This window comes from Sus scrofa, chromosome 6, assembly GCF_054392235.1.
Source record: "Sus scrofa isolate SSC_HxYL_T2T_F1_AM1 chromosome 6, Sscrofa_HxYL_maternal_Yorkshire_Landrace_v2.0, whole genome shotgun sequence".
Classification (NCBI taxonomy): domain Eukaryota; kingdom Metazoa; phylum Chordata; class Mammalia; order Artiodactyla; family Suidae; genus Sus; species Sus scrofa.
Genome location: NC_139388.1, coordinates 15,678,450 through 15,700,871, shown reverse-complemented (window position 1 = coordinate 15,700,871; position 22,422 = coordinate 15,678,450). Strand labels below are relative to the sequence as shown.

Below are 22,422 nucleotides of genomic sequence, written 5' to 3'. Positions count from 1 at the left end.
TAGGCTGGTGGCTACAGCTCCAATTGGACCCCTAGCCTGGGAACCTCCATATGCCTTGGGAAGCGGCCCTAGAAAAAGCAAAATACAAATAATAATAATAATAATAATACAGATAGAATGAAAGAGAGTCAAGCTCCTGGGCAGCCCACTGCAGACCCCAGGGAGCAGAGGCCTAGAAAGACCTGTAGAGTTTGGGTGAAGCCTGTGGCCTTGAGAGAGGGCTGGGATTCAAATCCAGTTTTTTCGTTTTTGTATTTTGGCCACACTGGTGGCATGTGGAAGTTCCCAGGCCAGGACTGAACCCTTGCCACAGCAGTGACCCACGCTGCTGCAGTGACAACACTGCATCCTTACTGCTGCACCACAAGAGAACTCCAAGTCCAGTTTTTAAATGACTTTATTTTATCATGATTTCCCCCCAAATGTCTAATGTCCTTGTAATATTAAAAGATCGTAGAATTTGAATCTAGAAAAAGATCATGGATGCAGTTCATGGTCTGGAAAGAAATTAAAGCCTTGTATTGCTTCTGGTGATTCCTGGGCTTGGCTTTTACAATCCAGCGGGAGGAGGGGCCCTTGTGGTTTGCGGGCTGTGACTCTCCTCTCTCCAACAGCCAGGAAGGCTCGCCTGATTTAGCAGGAAGGTTCCATCCACATCAGGCTTCCCACTGACCTGTCCTCACCTCCGATGATCTGCTCCAATGGCGTCTGTGACTGTGGTAAAACCTTGCTCCCTGGAAAAAGAAAATAAAGCAATTTCAGCAAATTGCGAAAGAAGGGCCCGTTCTTACCGGAAGCCCACGTTCAGCCAGGCTCTGTCTGGTCCCCAGCTGCACCTGCCTCACTCTCCCTAACGCCCTGCCTCCTGCCAGGAATCCACCCAGCTCTTCAGACCAGGAGGGGAATCAGTGTTAAGTACCGACAGCTCCCTGACATCAAGCCAACGATACCGAATCGAATCTGTGGGAATGCGGCCAGAAGCCTCTGGCCTATAAACACCGTTGCCTTGGAAGGTAACCTTGAGTTCCTTGGCGCCAGCTGTCCTTTGCCAAAGAAGCAATGGAGCAATTTCCCCCAGCATTTGGGGTGCGCCCTTCAAATGCTTTCTAAATGAAGACTAAATAGAGACAGGTGAATGGCATCTCCTTGAATTGGGTCACTCAAATCAAGCTGGTGTGAGTTGATACCACATTAACGTCTCCCGGTCCGAGCCGCACGTGACCCCCGCTCACTTCAAAAGGGCCTCCAGCTCGCGCTTGACGCCGCCCACCACTGGCGGCCCGCGGAAGGTGAGCGCCGTGTACAGCTGCACCAGGGAGGCTCCCGCCCGGATCTTCTCCAGCGCGTCCTGCCCGCTGCTGATGCCGCCGACACCGATGATGGGAACGCTGCCTGCAGAGAAGCACCGGCCGCGTGAAGAACTTGGGGCTGTTTGGCTCCAGCCCCGGCCCCCTCCTGAGTGCTGCGGTTCACAGCCCCAGAGCCCGAGCCACGTGGATCTGCAGATGAGGAGGCGGAATTCTTGCCTTGGGTGAGTGCATACATCTCCCGGATGGTTTGCGTTGATAAGTCCCGGAGGGGCCTCCCGCTCAGCCCTCCAGTTTCAGAGCGCAAGGCACCTCGCAGGCTGGCAGGGCGGCTCACTGTGGTGTTCGTGACAATCAGTCCATCGACGCCCAGCTGCAGTGCCAGAGAAAGAGTCCCCTGGTTAGGGCACCCCAGGCTTAGAGAAGCTTCCCTGGGGGTCTGAGCCAGCAGTCGGGCTGGGTACCCACACCTTAAGCCCCCAGATGCAAGAGCTAGAGTTGGCCTCACTACGCTTCTAGGGCAAGTGTCCGGATGAGCCTCAACACGACAGGAGCAACCACCTGTGTAGTTGCCCCAGGTCAGGGTTTAATCTTACAGCCCCCAGGGAGTAAGTGGTGGAACTAGGATTTGAACCCAAGTTTGTTGGACTGTTTGTCTCCAGGACTCTCCCCTAAGACAGAGACCTAGTTTTAGACTGGAGACAGAACACGGCAGTCTGACCAAGATGAAAGGATGCAAGCAGGACCTTAAAGCCCTTGCGGGATGAAGAGGAGGGAGGTGGGAGGAAAACAGGACCCATTCAAACATGTACTTTTCACTATAGACATACCTCGAGCTATTGAACTTCACTGTATCACGCTTTACAGATAGTCAGTTTTTTACAATTGGAAGGTTTGTGGCAATTCTTTGTTGTCAGGTTAGTTTTTTTTCTAATTAAGATAGGTACTTTTTTTTTTTTTTTTTTTTTTTACTATTTCTTGGGCCGCTCCCGCGGCATATGGAGATTCCCAGGCTAGGGGTCCAATTGGAGCCGTAGCCACCAGCCTACACCAGAGCCACAGCAACGCAGGATCCGAGCCGCGTCTGCAACCTACACCACAGCTCACGGCAACGCCGGATCCTTAACCCACTGAGCAAGGGCAGGGATCGAACCCGCAACCTCATGGTTCCTAGTCAGATTCGTTAACCACTGCGCCACGACGGGAACTCCAAGATCGGTACTTTTTTAGCACAATGCTATTGCACACTTACTACAATATAGTGTAAACTTTTATATGCACTGGAAACCAAAAAGTTCATGTGACTCGGTTGACTGCAGTGGTCTGGAACCAAACCAGCAATATCTCCAAGGTATGCCTGTTATGCAGTGAGTGACATCATGACAGACCCAACCAGCCCTCGATATAACAGAAAGGAAACCACAAAGACTGCAGTCTGGCCTAAGCCAGCTGACCTCTGCAGGCAATGAGGGTGTCCCCCAGGCCCTGACACGCACCTCTCTCACCACACTGGCGATATCTTCCTTGTCTTGCGCCGTGAGGTCAGGAGCGATCTTTACCAGCACGGCCGGCTTGTGGGCTACCTTCAAGGCATCCCTCTCCTGTAGCACCTGTAGCAAACATGGAGCCAGAGAGGGGGACCCCAGAGACTGCAGCTGCAGATCAGTTTCCATACCAGCTGTCAAACTAAAGCAGTTTCTCCTTTTCAGGAAACAGCTCTCAGTTATGCTAAAGACCCCATCAAGAAGGATTTTGATTCCTTTCCCCTGCACCAAGGGATACCCCAGAATGAGTCCTTGATATCACTGGCTAATATATTAAGCTTTTAGACTTTGGTTCCTAAAAGAACAGATACTGTCACAAGTACCCTCTGAATGTTCATTCAGTGTGTTAGAGGCTAGTGACAGAGTGGTAAATGAGGGATGTGTGGTCCCTGCTCTCACAGGATGGATTAACAGCAGGGAAAATTGAGCAATTGATCACTACTGAGCACAATCAGTGTCATATAGGGGGTGAGAGGTGAGTGAGGGGTCCTAACTGGGCCCAGTGTTAAGGACAACTCCTTGATAGTGGATAACTGGTGTTGAAGCCTCGCAGTGGAGAATAAACAGGTAGAACAGGCTGGTGGAGTGGGGCCTGTCAGATGTAATTGCCCACCTTGGTCAGCAGGCGGCGCAGCTCAGCCTTCCCCTGAAGGCTCCGCAGCCCAGCTGTGTTGGGACTGGACACATTCACCACCAGGTAGTCAGCCAAGGGGCCCAGGACTCGAACCCCCTCTGCGTAGTCCGAGGCAGCGTCCACCGAGGTCTTATTCTTCCCCAGGTTTATTCCCAGTGGCAGCCCATCTGTAAACATCACGGGTCAGGATTTTATCCCCACACACCATTTCCTGTGCAAGATTCTGAAGCCATCCTTGACTAAACAGCCTTAGAGGCCCTTCCAGCTCCACGTGGGTCCTCCCCTGCCCCAGCTGATAAGCATGAACTGTGCGAGGTGCTGCTGCCTGCTGACCAAGAACCCACCTTCCACCTTTGCAACCACGCTGGGGTATCTACTAGGATGTGTACTGCTTTGTCCCTTTTTTTTTTTAAATTTAGTGAGAAATGGAGAAATGAGGAATGCAAACACTAGTGATAGAGAAAGTAAGCCAATAAAGGCAATGCAACCAAAAAGGAGAAATGAATAGCATGCCAGAGGGGCAAGTGTTTACCCTCAGGGGCTGCTTGTTGGACTTGAGTCGAGTGACTGGGTGTACAGTTGGGAAGAAAAAGCAAAATCAAAGAGGATGCAGAAAATCCTGGAAGATACTTTGAATTCTCAAGACTAAGATGAAGAGGCATAAGGGTCTGATTTCTGCTCTCTGAGAAGGATCTCTCCCTAGTGAGCACAAGCCTAGTGCTCCCGGGACAGCCCTGATGACCCCTGAAGCCTCAGCACGACTACTCAATTTGTGTTTTCTCAATTTGCACACTAATAGGGTCACTTCCCTTGACTCTTTTTTTTTTTTTTTTTTTATAACTGCCACACCTGCGATATATAGAAGTTCTCGAGCTAGGGGTAGAATCCAAGCTGCAATTGCCAGCCTAGGCCAGAGCCACAGCAATGCCAGATCCTAGCGGCATCTGCAACCAATGCCGGCGGCAACACCGGATACTTAATGCAGTGAGTGAGGCTGGGATCAAACCTGCATCCTCGTGGCTACTAGTTGGGTTCTTAACTCGCTGGCCACATTACTTTAAAATCCAGGGAATTAATCACCTGACTTGAATTTTCAACTTTGAGAAAAAGGCTTTTCAGAAACCTGCTCTGTGGGAAAGCAAGGGCTTCTATGTATTTCTCCTAAGGCTAAAATGTATCCATGGTACCAGCTGATTTTTTTTTTTTTTTTTTTTTTTTCCACTTGTTGGCTGGAAAAAGACCTGGGACACCCAGTAAAAGTGTCAGGTCAGGAAGGATCAAAAACAACATCCAGTCCTGCTCACTGCCTTCCCATACCCTCAGTATAATCACCTGTTTTAACATCAGCCCGAAAGTCAATAAGATTGATGCAGCTAGGTCCATGGGTGGGGGGCGGGGGTGTGGAAGCCCGTGAGACAAGTTATGTAACAAGCTCTCCAAGCTTCTCCAATCAAGTGAAGATGCCTTGGAAGTGCTAACTCTTGTCCACACAGGTAAAAAGGCTTAAAAGAGCAGCACTTGGATGTAGCTGATGGGTCTTGCACTAGTAGTCATTTGCCCAAAATGAGAAGATTTTGAGACAAAACTGATGAATGACTCCATCCCCAAGGGCACTACTGCTTGTAACAACTCGAACTACTTGGTACGGTGCTAGCATTAGCTGCCTTCAAGGCTTCTACCAGTTGGTAAACAGGATGCACAGAGTTCTGCGATGGGCTGCTTTTCACCAAAACAAATGCAAGCATCAGAGTAGGGGGAGGGGAGAGGCAAAGACGAACAGGGGAGCCAAGTGCTACAACGGTCCCTGTGGACAATGAAGGGAGACAAGGTAGGAGAGGACCACAAACCACCTGCGTCCCCCGATGGGAAGGTCTGCAGGACAGCGGGGTCTGGCTCTACCAGAGCTGGGGAGTCCAAACAAGGTCACTTCCTACTCCACAGATCGGAGGTTGCTAACTGCCTTGCCCCCCGCCCCTTTTTTTCTTTTTTGCCACACAGGCAGTATGTGGGAATTCCTGGGCCAGGGATTGAACCTACGCCGCACAGCAGCAACCAGAGCCACAGCAGTGAGAACGCAGGATCCTCAACCTGCTAGGTCATCAGTGAACTCCCTGCCTCGGCCCTTTTAACCTTGCTTCCTGAAATGACTCCCATATATATGCAAAGGTTTTTCTCCTCCCACCACCAAGATGTCTAATGAGGCTAAACTCCACAGAGGAGGTCCAGAGGGGCCACAAGGAAGGTGGTTGAGAGACAGAGGGAGGGGAGGGAGGGCGGGCCCCAGGTAATGCGAATCAGCACTTCAGGAGGCAGCCTTCAAAAATGCCTGGTGTTTCTGAACACGTGAAGGATATTTGCCCAAGGCCAGGAGTGCTTATTCCTGAGTGAGGAAGCATGTGAGTAATTTAAGTGCTGTTCTTTATGCTTCACTGTATTCACTAATGCATCTAGGATTAACCTGTGTCATTTTATATAACGGAGAAAGGACAAGAGAGCAGGACGCGGGAAGATGGCGCGCAGGCCCTGCTCCATCTCCACCGCCTACGTGCTCACAGGCGCTGCCTGCTTCCAGGCTGCCTCAGTTAGGACCTCACACAGGTTATGTAACGAGGTAGGAACCAAGTGCATCTTTGCTCAATTGTGAAATTCACTTAAAAGCTTGAAAGCTGTCGTCAAGCCAAGAAAATCTCTCTGGGAGAGGAGCCCTGACCTGCAGTGTTTTTCCTATTGCTCAACCATGTTGATTTTTACCAGGAATGTTCTGGACTTTCTCCTGCATGTTTCCTTCCTTTCCAGTGGAGGAAAGGCCCTCTAATGCGGTGCCGCCGTACCTTCTGTGAGCCTGGCCTGCGTCTGCTGCCTGGCCCGTAACCTGTGTTCCACCACTGAGAGCCCGTGACTGTTGAATCCGTATCTGTAACACAGAAGAGGATGGGGAGGGGACAAGGTTAGAGCCCTCAGGTGGAAAGCAAGGACTCTGGAGAGACAGCTATGCGGCTGTTTTCAACATCTACTTAGGTTTGTTTGGGGTTTTTTGTTTTGGTTTTGTTTTTGCTTTTTGTCTTTTGTCTTTTTAGGGCTGCACCTACGGCATATGGAGGCTCCCAGGCTAGGAGGTCGAAACAGTTACAGCTGCCGGCCTACACCACAGACACAGCAATGCAGGATCCAAGCCGCATCCGCAACCTGTACCATGGCTAACGGCAACACTGGATCCTTAACCCACTGAGTAAGGCCGGAGATAAAACCTGCATCCACATCGATCCTAGTCGGGTTTGTTAACCACTGCGCCGTGATGGGAGCTCCTACTTAAGACTTTATAAGCTGAAAAGAAAAAATCAATTTTTAGCCTTCTAAACATCCTTGGAACTCCTAGAGAACATGCCAGAACACCATCAAATGCAAAAGGAAAGATGAAAATGGGCCAACTAGCCCTGTAATCAGCCCTGTCAGGGTACAGCCCACTCCTCCTTACTCCCCGCTGCCCCACCTGCCCCCACCCCAGCGGGGCCCTCACCCCGCTGATAACCCATCTTCCCACCTGCCTGTGCCCCAAGAACGTGCCTCCTGGAACCCATCCTGCTGCCCCCTTTCCCCATCCTTTCTGCCTGTTAAATGGCTTCTTCCTGGCCCAGGTCAAAGGCTCTCCCCCTCCTTGCATAGATCTCTCAGCCACAAATGATTGCTCACCCGCTGGCATTCCTGAAGCGCGTCATACCTCTTTCTCTTGGCTCAGGAGGTGTGTGTGTGCTTCAGTTCCCCTACTGGGTTACGGCTGAGAACAAGGGACTTCTGCCTCTGTGTCTAGTGGCAGATAATGGCGATGTGTCCCTTGTCCTTGAAACAAGCAGGATAAAACAGGATATGCAGGCCAATTTAACTTCCCTTACGCCAGCCTCCCAGGAGGTCACTGATGGTTTCAAAGGTGCCCATCAAAATCCCCTCCAGGAGGCTCTCAAAATTCTGTTATCAAAACAGAACTTCTTCACTTGCTGAGTTGGCTGTCATGAAAACTGCCAGGGATTATGAAGAGAAGGGCTTTACACACTTTTGAAGGATGTCTCCTCCTAAAAGCAGCTGTCTATACCAATTAAATTTTCCAGGTACTAAAGCAGAGGTCTGAGCAGAGCTACTAGTCACATGTGGCTGTGGAGCATGTGAATCCGGCCAGTCCAACCTGAGAGCTATTAGGAAAACAGCGCATTTCAAGATTTGGGACAAGTAAAAGAAGGTAAATAGCTCATCATGTTTGTACTGCTCATATGCCAAAATTACAATATTTAGAATAAAGTATTATTCAGTATAACTACTGCAAATAATAAATAGAATACATTATTGTGAGTTCCCTTTGTGGATCAGTGGTTAACAAACCCAACTAGTGGTTAACATGGGTTCAATCCCTGGCCTTGCTCAGTGGGTTAAGGATCCTGCATTGCCGTAAGCTATGGTGTAGTGCAGACAGGGCTCGGATCCTGTGTTGCTATGGCTGTGGTGCAGGCCGGTGATTCAACCTTGAGGTCTAGTAGGTACAGCTCCGATGCAACCTCTAACCTGGGAACTTCCAAATGCTGCAGGTCTGGCCCTAAAAAATCAAATATATATATATTCACCTATTTCTTTTTACTATTTTCTTGTGGCTATTAGAATTTTTTAAACCCAGTGAATTGTATTATATTTATAGTTGTATAACTATCATCTCAACCCAGTTTCACAGCATTTCCATCTCCATCCCCGAGCCCATCTCTCCCTCCACCCCCAACCTGTCTCCTTTGGTAACCGTAAGTTTTTCAAAGTCTCAGTTTGCTGTTCTGCAAATAAGTGCATGTACCCTTTTTTTAGATTCCACATAGGTGATAGCATATGATGTTTGTGTCCCACTGTCTGACTTCACTTTTAATATGATTATTAGAATATTTGCAATTATATACATGGCGGAGCTGGGCAAAGGCACTGCAGTAACAGTGTAGGAAAAGCACCAACTCTAAAGTAACAGAGGCCAAAATCCATACCCATGTTCTCCTGCTGCTTCTGACACTAGCTAAGTTGTGTAGCTCTCTGAGCCTCGTCGGGTGTCTGTGTTAAACTGAAATCATAAAACCTGTTTTCGTGCTTACACAGAGTGGAAGCTAAGCAAGGCTCCCAAACACTCCAAGTAACAGAAAAATGCCCATCTTGCGTGACATAAAAAGCCCGGAGTGCCCGGCTAGGAAGAAGGCCGCCTTACCTTTGTTGGCTCACCTACCTGTTAATGATGGCTTGGTCCTCGGGGAGGCGGAAGACCCTGGGTCTGGGGTTTCCCTCCTGAGGTTTGGGGGTAACACTGCCTATCTCAACAAAACCGAAGCCCATCTTGTAAAGGCCATCCACAGCTTCCCCGTGCTTATCAAATCCTGCAGCGATTCCTACTGGATTTCGGAATTTATGTCCCAGGACTCTCACTTCCTAAGGAGCGGGAGACAAAGTTACCGGCACACAGGGCTATGCTGGTATCTCTCAAAACATGTTCACCAGCACACCTGCATCCTGCTTGTTAAACATCCGATCCCAGGGCCCATCCCTGGACCAAGGAATCAATCTCTGGGGCAGGATGGAACTCTGATGGCTTCTATTTTTAACAGTGCTCTCCAGGTGATTCTGATGCCAGCCAGTTTGAGAACCATCAGGCTTTATCATCACTGAGGAGAAAAACAGCATTTCCCCTATTGAGCAGGAGAAGGGTGCTGTCTTTTCCAGTTACAGTTAAGAATTGCACCTTCTTAGCCATTTTCCTTGGTGGATGAGAGTGGCTGGTTGGTTTCATCCCCCAAATAGTACTACTGTGAACCAGTGAGGCAGCAAAACCCTTTAATCATTTTAGTAAGGCAGCCCCCACTCTCCCCCTCCTCAGGCAGCTGATAGGAAGCCCCAGCAGTGTCCCCTTGACTCCTGAGGGTATGAGAGGGAGGAGAGCACTGGGCCAGGCAGAACCTGCTGCTGGGCCCCAGAACCAGAGGGGGCTGGAGGCAGGTTCCTCCCTGGTAGATGTGTGTGGGTGGGGGGATTCCAGTTTGTTAGGCCAGAGTGAAAGTGACCGGGGCCTATTTACTGTCAGGTCCAGCCAGAGTCCTGAATGGTTCACGATTCCCACCTGATGGAGTCAACGAATCAAGTAGCAAGACCCAGACGTGAAAAGGTTGGAGAAGAATCGGGGTATCATAAAGCCAGCGGTTGACGATGGAATCGCCACTGTCAGCTGATGTGGCAGGAAGGCCTGTGCCGGAACTGGCAAGGGTCCAGGGTGGGCACCCTCTGCTCTTGGAAGCAGGAGGAAGAAAGGCTGCCCCCCAAAAGTGGGGAAACCAAGCTGAGAGTGTGCCTCAGGGGCTGGGTGGCAGGGAGGGTGGCTGTACAACAGGTCCTCCAGGGAGCCTACAGTCCTCATGCCCAGCGATGGAGGTCAGATGGGGCTGGCATGAGGCCAGAGCCTCTGTGTAGAGGGACCCCCCCTGCTTTGCCAAAGGTCTCTTTATGCCACTTGGCTTTGAGGAAAGACCTACCTTAGTACCCGTTTTCTCGAACGGAAAGGAATACAATGAGGATTTTCACCTCTTGAAAAAAAAGGTGACACAACTGCTGAAAACTTTAAGACGGGAAGTAAACGAGATTCTAAAATGAAAAGGGAAAATGGAGAAAAGGCCTCTTGGATAAAGTAACCCTTCCCCAAGGAGGTGAGTGCTGCTTGTTGATGTTGTCTTCATGCTCATAATCCTTGTAATCCCCCCCCACCCCCAATTTGGTAAGAAGCCTCTCAAAACTGTCAAGAGATGAGGACGTGGAGGCTTCCACATTGTTAGCTGCAGAGACCCCAGCACACAGAAAAGTAGGGGACCCATGCTGGGGCCTGTGTGTTGAATGAAGCACGGAATGAGGCTGGGACAGGAGCTGCATGCTCTCCTCGAAGGGCTTGGCTAGACGTGCTGACGTCATGTTAGATGCTGGCACGCTTCCCTTTTCAGCAGAAGTGAGCCCCAAGCTACTGAGACCTCGGCCAGGCAAATGGTGGCCAAGGGGACAGATGCCAAGCCAGATTCCATGGGTTTGAATCCTGGCTCTGCCACTTTCCAGCTGTGTGCCTTTGGGTAAGTCGCTTAACTACCCTGTGCCTCAGTGTTCCTGATCTGTAGATGGGGATGACTCTTGGAGGGGCTAACCTGGGGCTCTAGTTTTCAAGAGGATCAGCCCCAGCTGAATACATTAGGGGACTCTGACCTTGACCCTTGTATCTATTGCCCAAGGTGTTACAGGAGCACCTACCAGCATGTCAGAGTCTTGAAACGTGGCCCGAGGAAGGAGCCCCAGGGATGTGAAGCGAATGGCCAGCCTGTGAGCTGTCTCTGGGTCTAGCAGCCCCTGCAGAGCCGGCATCAGGAGTTCCCTGTAGAAACGCTCATCCCCCGTGGCTGTCAGGTAGGAGGCGAAGAGAAGTCCTCCGCCCCCCAGGATCACCATGGCATCCTGGGCCCGCTTCTGGAAAAGAGAGCCAGTGGGTCCCCCTCAGGGTGAGGCTGCAGCACCCTCTCGGAGCCCTTTGCACAGAGAGGACATGACCGCCTTTCGTGGGAAGCCGTGTCCCTTGCCTTGGGATAACCCTGGTCTCCTCCGTTTCTGCCTCACGGTCGGAGGCTGTATCTCCACTTGTGCTGACACACATTCCTCTGGCCGAGGGCCTGCAGGCTAGAGGTTTCAAGAGGGGCAGTACTGCCCTCTAGGGACATGCGGTAGGCATCTGGAGGAGAATGCTAATCCTTTTAGTGAGCAGCAACCAGCAAAGTCAGAATTGTCTCCAACCCGTATGACATTTGAACATCCTACTGACATTCACTAGGTAAAAATAGCTGAGCCTAGAGCCACCAACTCTATTTATTGTATTTATCAACACAATCTCCTGTGTGTGGTTTTGTTGTTTGTTTTGTTGTGCTGTTGTTGAGTTTTAGGGCCACACATATGGCATATGGAAGTTTCCAGGCTAGGGGCTGAATAAGAGCTGCAGCTGCTGGCCTTCACCACAGCCACAGCCATGCAGGATCCAAGCTGTGTCTACAACCTATACCACAGTGCACAGCAACGCCAGATATTTAACCCACTAATGGAGGCCGGGGATCAAACCCGCATTCTCATGGTTACTAGTCAGGTTTGTTACTGCTGAGCCACAATGGGAATGCCTACTCCTGTCTGGTTTTCATCTGCATTGACTTTCTAGGAATGCAGTTACCTTGTAGATTAATGAATGACTGTACTGTTTTGCACAGAATGTTACCAAGAATCACTCACCATTTCAGAAAATCCCATCTAGAATGGTTCAGTGCTTTGCTTGAGTTTGACAATAAAATGTACCTGTCACACTAGAATTTCTAAGTAGAGGTTTAAACACCAGACTCATTACCTAGGTGACTCATGCCCTACCATTTATGGGTCAAAATACATATTTTATTATAAATTCATTTCTGTTTTACATCCAAGTTAGGACATTACATTTCAAGATAACAAAGTTGCAAAAAAAAAAATTTTTAAAGGACTGTCGGGTCTTCTAGGATCAAGCTCAGATGTTGCTCATAATGCTTTTCTCTATCACTGCCAGATGCTGAATTACTAATCCATTAATGCGATCATTCAGTGCATAGTGACTGAACAAAGATGGCCTAAACCTACCAGGCCCTGTCTTTTTTTTTTTTTTTTTTTTTTTTTTTTTTTTTTGTCTTTTTTGCCATTTCTTGGGCCGCTCCCTCGGCATATGGAGTTTCCTAGGCTAGGGGTCGAATCAGAGCTGTAGCTGCCAGCCTACGCCAGAGCCACAGCAATGCTGGATCCGAGCCATGTCTGCAACTTACACAACAGCTCACAGCAACACGGGATCGTTAACCCGCTGAGCAAGGACAGGGATCGAACCCGAAACCTCAGGGTTCCTAGTCGGATTCACTAATCACTGAGCCACGACGGGAACTCCTATCAGTCCCTGTCTTAATGAGAAAGTACAACCTCAGGAGGAGACAAATCGATGATCATGCAGACGTAACTGTGACAGTGCTATGAAAAAGAGCAAAGGGTGATGGCAGAACCTACCCAATCTGAGAGGTAAGAGAAAGGCTTCCTTGAGGAAGTGCCTTAAAGCCGATGTTCATAGGATAAATAGAAGTTACTTTGGGATGGCTGTGTGTACAGGGGATGGGGATGGCTGTGTGTACAGGTTTTCTCTCTGGCTGCACAGGAAAATGAGCTGCATCCAAGTAATGAGGGATGGGGAAAGGTTTATCTGGAACCAAGGAGTGAGGAAAAGTATGGCTTAAAAAGCTGGGGAGACAGGCAGGGATTTTTGGCCAGCATAAAGATGTGTTTTGTTCCCTAAACAAGGGAGTAATAAAGACCTAATCCGATGTGCCTTTAAGGATCATTCCTAGCCATCAACATAGCTGCAGCAGTTACTTTCTTGCTTCTAGACTCCAGATTGTAGGAACGCCCCTCAGGTCGATCAACAAATAGCTGAGCGCCGTTACACAGACCCTGCCCTAAAATTTTATCTAAAGGGGTTGGGGCCGTGTCTTACTAAAGTTAGTTCCAGGTTGGATCCAACACAGGGGGCTAGGCGGTCCTGTATTCACTAGCGTCCCTATGCCAGGCTTAACAAAGGCCCGAGTGCGCTGACACAGATCGGCTTACATTTGCCATTTACACACAGTGACCAAGCACACGTGTAAATGCACACGCACGATCATTTGCAGCTGCCCTCACAGTCAGACAATGTGCCAAAGAGGTCTATGCTCTTGGAGCGCCTCTGGTCCACACCTGGCCCAGGCTAGCCCTCCATCCTCCCCTCGGTCCGCATCCCAGTAGTCCTCCCTCTCAGCTGTACATCAGCACCAGCTGGACTCACTTTGAGCTGTCGCCACGCCATGCTTCTTCCTCCACTGGGCCCGCCTCTGTCTCGTTTCCATTGGAGAGGATGGTGGTGAGTCCTCTAATCCCCGCCCCTTTTCCGACTCACCAATCGCCGGGCAGGAGGGTGGGGCTGGCTTCCTCCGAGGCGGGAAAAGGCCCTGCTCTGCCCTTAGGAGCTGGTTGGACGCTTTGCGCGATGATCACGCCTCTTCCGCCAGCAAATTCGACCTCCCGGCGTCTGGGCGGAGAGTCGCCCAGGGGCAGAGCGCTCAGCTAGGGCGCGTGCGAACTCTTCTGTGGTTTGTAATCTGGACGTTCTGACTGCTTACTGGTTGGTTCTTTGAGTCTGAACAACACTCTAACCAGTTTTTTTTGGATCATTTAAGTTAAACATTTTGGTGGAGTGCTTGTGCTTTAGGTAAAGAATGGATTGAGAGTATATCTGGGAGTTCCCATCATGGCTCAGTGGTTAATGAATCTGACTAGGAACCATGAAGTTGCGGGTTCGATCTCTGGCCTCACTCAGTGGCTTAAGAATCCGGCAACTGAGCTGTGGTGTAGGTCGCAGACACAGCTCGGATCTGGCGTTGTTGTGGCTCTGGGCTAGGCCAGTGGCTACAGCTCCGATTAGACCCCTAGCCTCCCTAAAAAGAACGAAAGACACCCCCCCCAAAAAAAAGCCTAAAACGTATGTATGTTTATAAGGGTGTCAGGAAATGAAGACTTACTGAACTTTGAAAACTGAAAATGTCCTGGCACCAATCTCATTGTAGCCCCGACTGAGTCCTCTGCTCAGAAAGCTTGTACCTAAATAGCAAACTCTTATTTTCTTGGTATTTGAAACGTTTTAGTTCCCACTACTGACCCTCCCCATCCCCCCCCCCCACAGAGAGCATTATTTCTTTATAAAGCTGCTGTCTCACTTCTATGTGTTTATTCTGATGGATTCATCTGCCAAGGTGCCTATTTTCATCTTTTTTTTTAATATTTGTTTTTTTTTAACTCGGGGAATATTAAATTGAATTGTACAACCATCATCACAACCTAACTTTATGTTTCTGTCCCAAATCCACAGCCCATCTCTCCTGGCCCCAACCTGCCCCTTTTTAAGGTTTTTAAATGTCTGTGAGTCAGTTTGTCTTGGGCAAATAGCATATTGTATCCTTTTTTTAAAATTACTTATTTAATCTTTTTAGGGCTGCATCAGTGGCCTATGGAGGTTCCTATGCTAGGTGTGAAATCTGAGCTGTAGCTGCTGGGTAGTCATCTTGGTTGGAGGTTTTTTCATCACGTTAAGCATATCATGCCACTCCCTTCTGGTCTGCAGAGTTTCTGCTGAAAAATCTGCCATAACCTTATTGGGGTTCCCTTGTATGTTATTTGTTTCTTTTCCCTAGCTGCTTTCAATATTTTCTGTTTGTCTTTAATTTTGGTCAGTTTGATTAATACGTGTCTTGGGGCATTCCTCTTTGAGTTTATTTTATATGGTAACTCGTTGTGCTCCCTAGATTTGAGTGAGTGGTTCCTTTCCCACGTTAGGGAAGTTTTTGGCTATTATCTCTTCAAATATTTTTTCTGTCCCCTTCTCTCTCCTTCTTCTGTCACCCCTATAGTACAGATGTTGGTGCGTTTAACATTGTCCCAGAGTTCTCTGAGACTCTCTTCATTTGTTTCCAATGTTTTTTCTCTTTTCTGTTCCACATCCAACTGTATTTCCCCTAATCTGTCCTCCACCTCGTTTATTCGTTCTTCTGCCTCCTATATTCTGCTGTTAGCTGCTTCTAGTGAATTTTTCATTTCAGTTATTGTATTTTCCATCTCTGCTTAAGTTTTTTTTTTTTTTTTTTTTTGGTCTTTTTGTCTTTTTGTTGTTGTTGTTGTTGTTTCTTGGGCTGCTCCCGCGGCATATGGAGGTTCCCAGGCTAGGGGTTGAATCGGAGCTGTAGCCACCGGCCTACGCCAGAGCCACAGCAACGCGGGATCCGAGCCGCGTCTGCAACCTACACCACAGCTCACGGCAACGCCGGATCGTTAACCCACTGAGCAAGGGCAGGGACCAAACCCGCAACCTCATGGTTCCTAGTCGGATTCGTTAACCACTGCGCCACGACGGGAACTCCTCTCTGCTTAAGTTTTATGTTTTATCTCTTTGCTCAGTGTTTCCCATAAATTATCCATCTTTGTCTCCAGTTTATTTCCAATGTCTTGCATCATCTTCAGCATCAATGGTCTAAAGTCTTTTCCCTGGAGGCTGAGAATCTTCTGATGACTTAGCTGTTTTTCTGGGTTTTTTTCTTTCTCCCTCATCTGAGTTATAATTCTGCCTTTTCATTTTTACAGGTTTTTGGTGTGGTGATCTTTTTACAGATAATAGAGTTGTAGCCTCTTACTTCTGGCGTCTGCCCCCCTTGTGGCTGAAGTTGATACAGGGCAGGCTTGCTGTAGGCTTTCTGATGGGAGTGGCTGGTGCCTGCCCTTTGGTCTGGGGAGCTGATTCCTATCCCTCTGGTGGGTGGGGCTTTGTCTCTGGGTGAGATTAGAGGCAGCTGTGTGCCTGGGGGCGGGGGGTCTTGGGGCTGCCAGTTTACTGAGGGGTGGGGCTGTGATCCCACCTGGATTGTTGTTTGACCAGGGGCTTCTCAGTGCTTATGGGTGGAGCCAGATTTTCCCAAAATGGCCACCTCCAGAGAAAGGCATGCTGCTGAATATTCCCAAGAGCTTTGCTTCCAATGTTCTTCCCCCACAACAAACCACATTCACCCCTGTTTTCCCAGGAGGACCTCCACGAACTGAGTCAGGTCTGACCCAGATTCCTATGGAGACTTGCTTTGCCCTGGGACCCAGTGCATGTGAAAGTCCGTGTGTGCCTTTTAAGAATGAGGTCTCTGTTTTCCCCAGTCCCGTGGAGCTCCTGTGCACAAGCCCCACTGGCCTTCAATGCCAGATGCTCCAGGGGCTCTTTCTCCCAGTGCCAGATCCCCACATGTTAGGTTTTAATGTGGGGCTCAGAACTTTCACTCCTGTTAGGTGAGTCTCTGTGATACAGTTACTTTCCAGTCTGTGGGGCGTCCCACCTAGGAGGTATGGGGTTGCTTATATCACGTAATCACCCCTGCTACCTTTTGATGTGGCCTCATCTTTGTCTTCTAGAGTAGAATATATTTTTGAAAGTTTCCAGTCCATTTGGTTGAAGATTGCTCAGCATTTGGTTGTGAATTTTGTTGTTTTTAGGAGAGAAGTTGAGCCCCAGTCCTACTATTCCACCATATTAAAAAAGAAAGGGGGGGGGAGCCCAGGATTGATGAAAGTGTCTTGGACCAGACTGTAGCCATGGATGAATTCTACTGTCAGAATTGTTTAATCCTTGTAGTAAAGAAATTTTCTTAGCATGATTCTGATTTTTGCCTCGAATGTGATGTTACATGTATACATTTTTCTTGGCTCAGGAAAGTTTTATTCTACGTTTATCCCCTCTAGTTCATTTGCTCTGATTTTGTCCATAAGAAATACCAGTTATCCCTGTAGTATCCGATGGTTTCTGCCCTCCATGTTTTTCCTGTCTAGAGAACGCCTCACACTGACCTTGCGTACCGCTGATACGACTTTTCCACGAGTCCTGTTGTGTGTTACCTCCAACATGGATTTTAAGTTTTCTGTAGCATTTTTGGTTTTCTTAAAATCCTCAAATACCATTAATTCTCTTTTAATCTACCTCATTCTTGTGCATTTTAGCTTCACTTTGTTTATCTTCTAAGTCTTTCTGTTTCAATTAAGGACGTTTGATGGCTTTCTGAAGTGTTTTCCTGGATTTTGCTGTTCATAATTTTCAGAGGTGTACATTTTCCTCTGAGTCTTTTGGAGGCAATTCCCAGGTTCTGAAGTGCTATTAGTAGGCTTCCTTTTGTTTATTTTTCCCTATCTTTAAGGCAAGATGTGCCAAAACAATGTTTGTCTACGAATAAGAAATTGGATCACCCTAAGATGAGCAGCCTTTTGGCTTGTTTAGTGGTCATAAGCCCTCACTGGATCTGCAGTTGAAGTTCAGGGTCAGTTCCCTCTGCTCAGGGAGCGATCATCCTAATGACCCGAATCTGAGGTGCTGGTTTAGTGAATTCTACGTTCATAACTTCAGTTTGCATGTTGTTGGATACTAGTACACCCATTCTCCAGATGAGAAAACAAAGAGGTTAAGTCACTTGCTCAAGGCTACATACTTTTAGTAAAGACAAGCCAGCTCTGGACCCCAAGTCTTTGACTCAGAATCCAGTTTCTGGAGTTCCCATCGTGGTGCAGTGGTTAATGAATCCGACTAGGAACCAGGAGGTTGCGGGTTCGGTCCCTGCCCTTGCTCAGTGGGTTAAGGATCCAGCGTTGCCATGAGCTGTGGTGTAGGTTGCAGACGCGGCTCGGATCCCATGTTGCTGTGGCTCTGGCGTAGGCCAGTGGCTACAGCTCCGATTCAACCCCTAGCCTGGGAACCGCCATATGCCGCGGGAGCAGCCCAAGAAATAGCAACAACAACAACAACAACAACAAAAAGACAAAAGACAAAAAAAAAACAAAAAAAAAAAGAATCCAGTTTCTTTCTTCAATCCTCCATCCTGCTCATTTGGTAGGAAAAAAACATGGCATCTGGTCAGGAGAACCTCTCAGAACAGTGGTAGCTGCAGCGAGTTTTGCTGCTAAACACACAGCTCAGTCCAGTGAACAACAGAAGGAATGGTAGAAGAAGAGAGGGGGCAAAGTAGGCTTGCTATAGCCAGGTCACTTTGAACGAGTCTAGAGGCTTATGCCTTGAAAGAAGTCAACTTAATAAATTCACAGCAAATAGGCATATTCATACCCTGATAGTGCCCTCAGATCAGCTTTCTTACTGGAAAATATGGAAAAGAAAATGAAAGCAAAAATGGTGATCTGGTCAAATGTTGTAAATGATCATTTTCTCAAAGTCTATCAGAAGTACCCTCTACCTGGAGTTTCCAACATGGCTCAGTGGAAATGAATCGGACTCGCATCTCTGAGGATGAAGGTTTGATCCCTGGCCTCTCTCAGTGTGTTAAGGATCCAGTGTTGCCATGAGCTGTGGTGTAGACCTCAGATGTAGCTTGGATCTGGCATTACTGTGGATGGGGTATAGGCCAGCAGCTACAGCTCCAATTGGATCCCTAGCCTGGGAACTTCATATGCGAAGGGTGTGGCCCTAAAAAAACAAAAAGGAAAAAAAAAAAAAAAGAAATATGCTCTGGGAGTTCTCTTGTGGTGCAGTGGGTTAAGGATCCTGTGTTGTCACTGCTGTGGTGTGGGTTCGATCCCTGACCTGAACTTCCACATGCCTCAGGTGTGGAAAAAAAATAAAAGAAAAAAGAAATAAATATGCTCTTGACTAATTAAGAGCTTCTCCTTCGGGTAAAATTATGAGGCAGATAGAGCTGCAGTAATGTTTATATTCTGATGACTTTGTAATTGATCTAACTTTATTTTCATAGAAGTTTTGGCTCTTGGTAGAGTCAGCAAGGGGTTGGACCTTAACGATGTGATGGTTCTGCTCCAGGATTCTGGCTTTGTCGGCAGGTGCATCAGCAGTGGAAAAGGATCACTTTGATTTACTGTATTCAACACTTTGCATTGTTTTTAGCCAATAATAATCAAGTAAAATAGAAATACTTGTATCCCAGACTTTTCAACTTAACCGACTTTCTTTTTCCTATTGTAGCCACTCATCTTTCAACCCTGTGTCACCAGCCTGCTTATGCCAATCTCGTCAGTACTTTCTTACCCTCATGGTGCACATCTTGGAATATTCCTCTCTTTGACACTCCTGGTGAGTCCCCTGCCAGAATTCTACTCTGTCTTGTTGAGTGCTCTGGATATAGTTGACTAAAAAGGATAGGAAAGTACTTAAGTGCAAAAAAAATCAGTTTTGGTGGATGCTTTATTAAAGAACTTTTTTTTTTTTTTTTTGTCTTTGTGCCTTTTCTAAGGCTGCTCCTGCGGCATATGGAGGTTCCCAGGCTGGGGTCTAATCAGAGCTGTAGCCGACGGCCTACACCATAGCCACAGCAACATGGGATCTGAGCCATGTCTGTGACCTACACCACAGGTCACGGCAACGCCAGATCCTTAACCCACTGATCGAGACCAGGGATTGAACCCACACCTCGTGGATTAATTTCTGCTGCACCATAATGAAACTCCTTCTTTGTAGTTTTGATGTGCATTTTTCCAATAACTAGTGATGATGAGCATTTTTCCATGTGCCCATCGGCCATCTTTATGTCTTCTTTGGAGAAGTATCTATTTAGGTCTTTGCCTGTTTTTCCAATTGGGTTGTTTGGTTCTTTGATGTTGAGTTGTACGAGTTGTTCGTGTATTTTGGAGATTAATCCCTTGTCAGTTGCATCATTTACAGTTATTTTCTCCCATTCCGTAGGATGTCTTTTTTTTTTTTTTTTTTTATGGTTTGCTCTGTTGTGTCAAGGCTTTTCAGTTTGATTGGATCCCATTGGTTTTATTTTTGTTTTTATTTCTATTACCTTGAAAGACAGACAGAAGATAACATTTATAAGGTTGATGTTGTGTTGATGTTGATACTGTGTTGAGTAAAAGTGGTGGGAGTGGGCATCCTTGTCTTGTTCCACATTTTGTCAGGAAGGCTTTTGCCTTCTCTCCGTTGAGTATTATATTGGCTGTGCATTTGTCGTAAATGACTTTGCTTATGTTAAGGTATGTTCCCTCTGTACCCACTTTTATCATGAATAGATGTTGGATTTTGTCAAATGCTTTTTCTGTGTTTATTGAGATGATCATGTGGCTTTTGACTTTGCTTTTGTTAATGTGGTGTATGATGTTGATTCATTTGCATATGTTGAAGCATCCTTGTGAACTGGGGATGAAACCCACTGGGTCATACTATATGATTTTTTTTTTTTATGTGTTAGTGGATTTGATTGGCTAAAGTTTTGTTGAGATTTTTATGTCTATATTCATCAAAGATAGTGGCCTGTAGTTTTCTTTTTTGGTAGAATCTTTGTCAAATTTTGGTATTAGGGTGATGGTGGCTTCATAGAATGTCTTTGGGATTATTCCTTCTTCAAACTTTTGGGAGGAGTTCCCGTCGTGGCGCAGTGGTTAATGAATCCGACTAGGAACCATGAGGTTGCGGGTTCGATCCCTGCCCTTGCTCAGTGGGTTAATGATCCGGCATTGCAGTGAGCTGTGGTGTAGGTCGCAGATGCGGCTCAGATCCCGCGTTGCTGTGGCTCTGGCATAGGCTGGCGGCTACAGCTCCGATTCGACTCCTAGCCTGGGAACCTCCATATGCCACAGGAGCGGCCCAAGAAATGGGAAAAGGACAAAAAGAAACTTTTGGGAAAGTTTAAGAAGGATGAGTATATTGGAAGTTCCTGTTGTGGCTCAGTGGTAATAAGCCCAACTAGTATCCATGAGGAAGTGGGTTCAATCCTTGGCTCAGTGGGTTAAGGATCCCATGTTGCCATGAGCTGTGGTGTAGACAGGCAGCTGCAGCTCCATTTCAACCCAATTCAAAAAAAATCCCACTCCAATTCAAAACAAAAAATGTCAGATGGGTATAGGTTCTTCTTTGTACATTTGGTAGAATTTGCCTGTGAAAACATCTGGTCCTGGACTTTTGTTGGTAGGGTGTTTTTATTACATACTTAATTTCATTTCTAGCATTCAGTCTGTTGAGTTGATGTATTTCTTCTTGATTCAGTTTTGACAGGCTGTATGTCTCTAGGAAGTTGTACATTTCTTCTAGGTTGTCCAATTCATTCGCACATAATTGTTCATAGTATTTGCTTATGGTTTTTTGTATTTCTGCAGCATCTGTTGAGAGTTCTCCTTTTTCATTTCTTTCTTGTTTTTTTTTTTTTCTTTTTTGTTTTTTTTTTCATATTTTGTCTCTTTAGGGCTGCACCTGTGGCATATGGAGGTTCCCAGGCTAGGGGTCGAATCAGAGCTGCAGTTGCTAGCCTACACCATAGTCACAGCAACATTAGATCTGAGCCAAGTCTGAGACCTAGAACCACAGCTCATGGCAATGCCGGATCCTTAATCCTGAGCGAGGCCAGGGATAGAACCCAAGTCCTCATGGATACTAGTCAGGTTCATTACCACTGAGCCATAACAGGAACTCCTCTCCTTTTTTATTTCTTATTTTGTTTGAGTTCTTTCTCTCTTCTTGGTGTGTCTGGCCAGAGGTTGTTAATTTTGTTTACCCTTTCAGAGAACAAGCTCTTGGTTTTATTGATTTATTTTTCTATTGTTTTTTTAATTTGTATTTTATTGATTGCCTCTCTGATCTTTATGAATTCCTTCCTTCTGCTGACTTTAGGTTTTATTCTTTTTCTAATTCTTTTATGTGATAGGTTAAATTGTTGATTTGAGCTTTTTCCTCTTTTTTTGAGGGAGGCCTGTATTGCTATGAACTTCCCTCTAAGAGCTACTTTTGGAGTTCCCGTCGTGGTGCAGTGGTTAACGAATCTGACTAGGAACCATGGGGTTGCATGTTCGATCCCTGGCCTTGCTCAGTGGGTTAAGGATCTGGCGTTGCCGCCGTGAGCTGTGGTGTATATCGCAGACGTGGCTTGGATCCCGTGTTGCTGTGACTCTGGCGTAGGCCAGTGGCTACAGCTCCAATTCGACCCCTAGCCTGGGAACCTCCACATGCCGTGGGAAGCGGCCCTAGAAAAGGGAAAAAAAAAAAAAACAAACTACTTTTGCGGCATCCCATAGTTTTGTTTGTTTGCTTAGGGCCACACCTGTGGCACATGGAAGTTCCCAGGCTAGTGGTTGAATCAGAGCTGTAGCTGCCAGCCTTCGCCACAGGCACAGCAGCACAGGATCCAAGCCATGTCTCTGACTTACACCGCAGCTCACAACAGTGCTGGACCCTAAACCCCCTGATGGAGGCCAGGGGTCAAACCCACATCCTCATGGACATCAGTTGTGTTTATTACTGCTGAGCCACAACAGAAACTCCAATCCCATAGATTTTGAATGGTTG

The 22,422-nt window shown here is 47.4% G+C and overlaps 1 protein-coding gene and 1 long non-coding RNA gene across 17 annotated transcripts in view; one reads left to right on the top strand and one right to left on the bottom strand.

Moving 5' to 3' along the window:
• Positions 1 to 379: 379 nt before the first annotated feature.
• DHODH (dihydroorotate dehydrogenase (quinone)) lies at positions 380 to 13,440 on the bottom strand. 6 transcript variants are annotated; one of them, XM_084959676.1, is made up of 10 exons: positions 13,393 to 13,440; positions 10,779 to 10,991; positions 7,176 to 8,927; positions 6,575 to 6,809; positions 6,317 to 6,399; positions 3,465 to 3,652; positions 2,804 to 2,917; positions 1,527 to 1,680; positions 1,233 to 1,392; positions 380 to 734 (listed from the first exon to the last, which is right to left on the bottom strand). In XM_084959676.1, exons 4-10 carry the CDS (start codon positions 6,577 to 6,579, stop codon positions 680 to 682), a joined length of 759 nt encoding a protein of 252 aa, XP_084815802.1. In that variant the 5' UTR covers positions 6,580 to 6,809; positions 7,176 to 8,927; positions 10,779 to 10,991; positions 13,393 to 13,440; the 3' UTR covers positions 380 to 679. The 6 variants fall into 6 exon arrangements, with proteins under 6 accessions (XP_084815802.1, XP_084815803.1, XP_084815799.1 ...); XM_084959677.1 differs by having other exon boundaries at positions 6,575 to 6,701; positions 7,922 to 8,927; XM_084959673.1 differs by having other exon boundaries at positions 1,233 to 1,680; positions 6,575 to 6,770; positions 7,873 to 8,927.
• LOC102158108 (uncharacterized) overlaps positions 1,262 to 22,422 on the top strand; it is a 46,816-nt gene continuing 25,655 nt past the window's right edge. For 3 of the 11 annotated variants that reach the window (XR_014805557.1, XR_014805553.1, XR_014805551.1), the window contains exons 1-8: positions 1,262 to 1,531; positions 6,282 to 6,503; positions 7,589 to 7,716; positions 9,577 to 9,657; positions 10,086 to 10,192; positions 10,484 to 10,603; positions 10,760 to 10,931; positions 19,111 to 19,218. This is a non-coding gene — a long non-coding RNA (uncharacterized LOC102158108). Of the gene's footprint in view, positions 1,532 to 6,281; positions 6,504 to 7,588; positions 7,717 to 9,576; positions 9,658 to 9,724; positions 10,193 to 10,480; positions 10,604 to 10,759; positions 10,932 to 13,622; positions 13,816 to 19,110; positions 19,219 to 22,422 lie in introns of those variants that run through there. The other 8 variants (XR_014805549.1, XR_014805550.1, XR_014805552.1 and 5 more) reach the window with 8 other exon arrangements.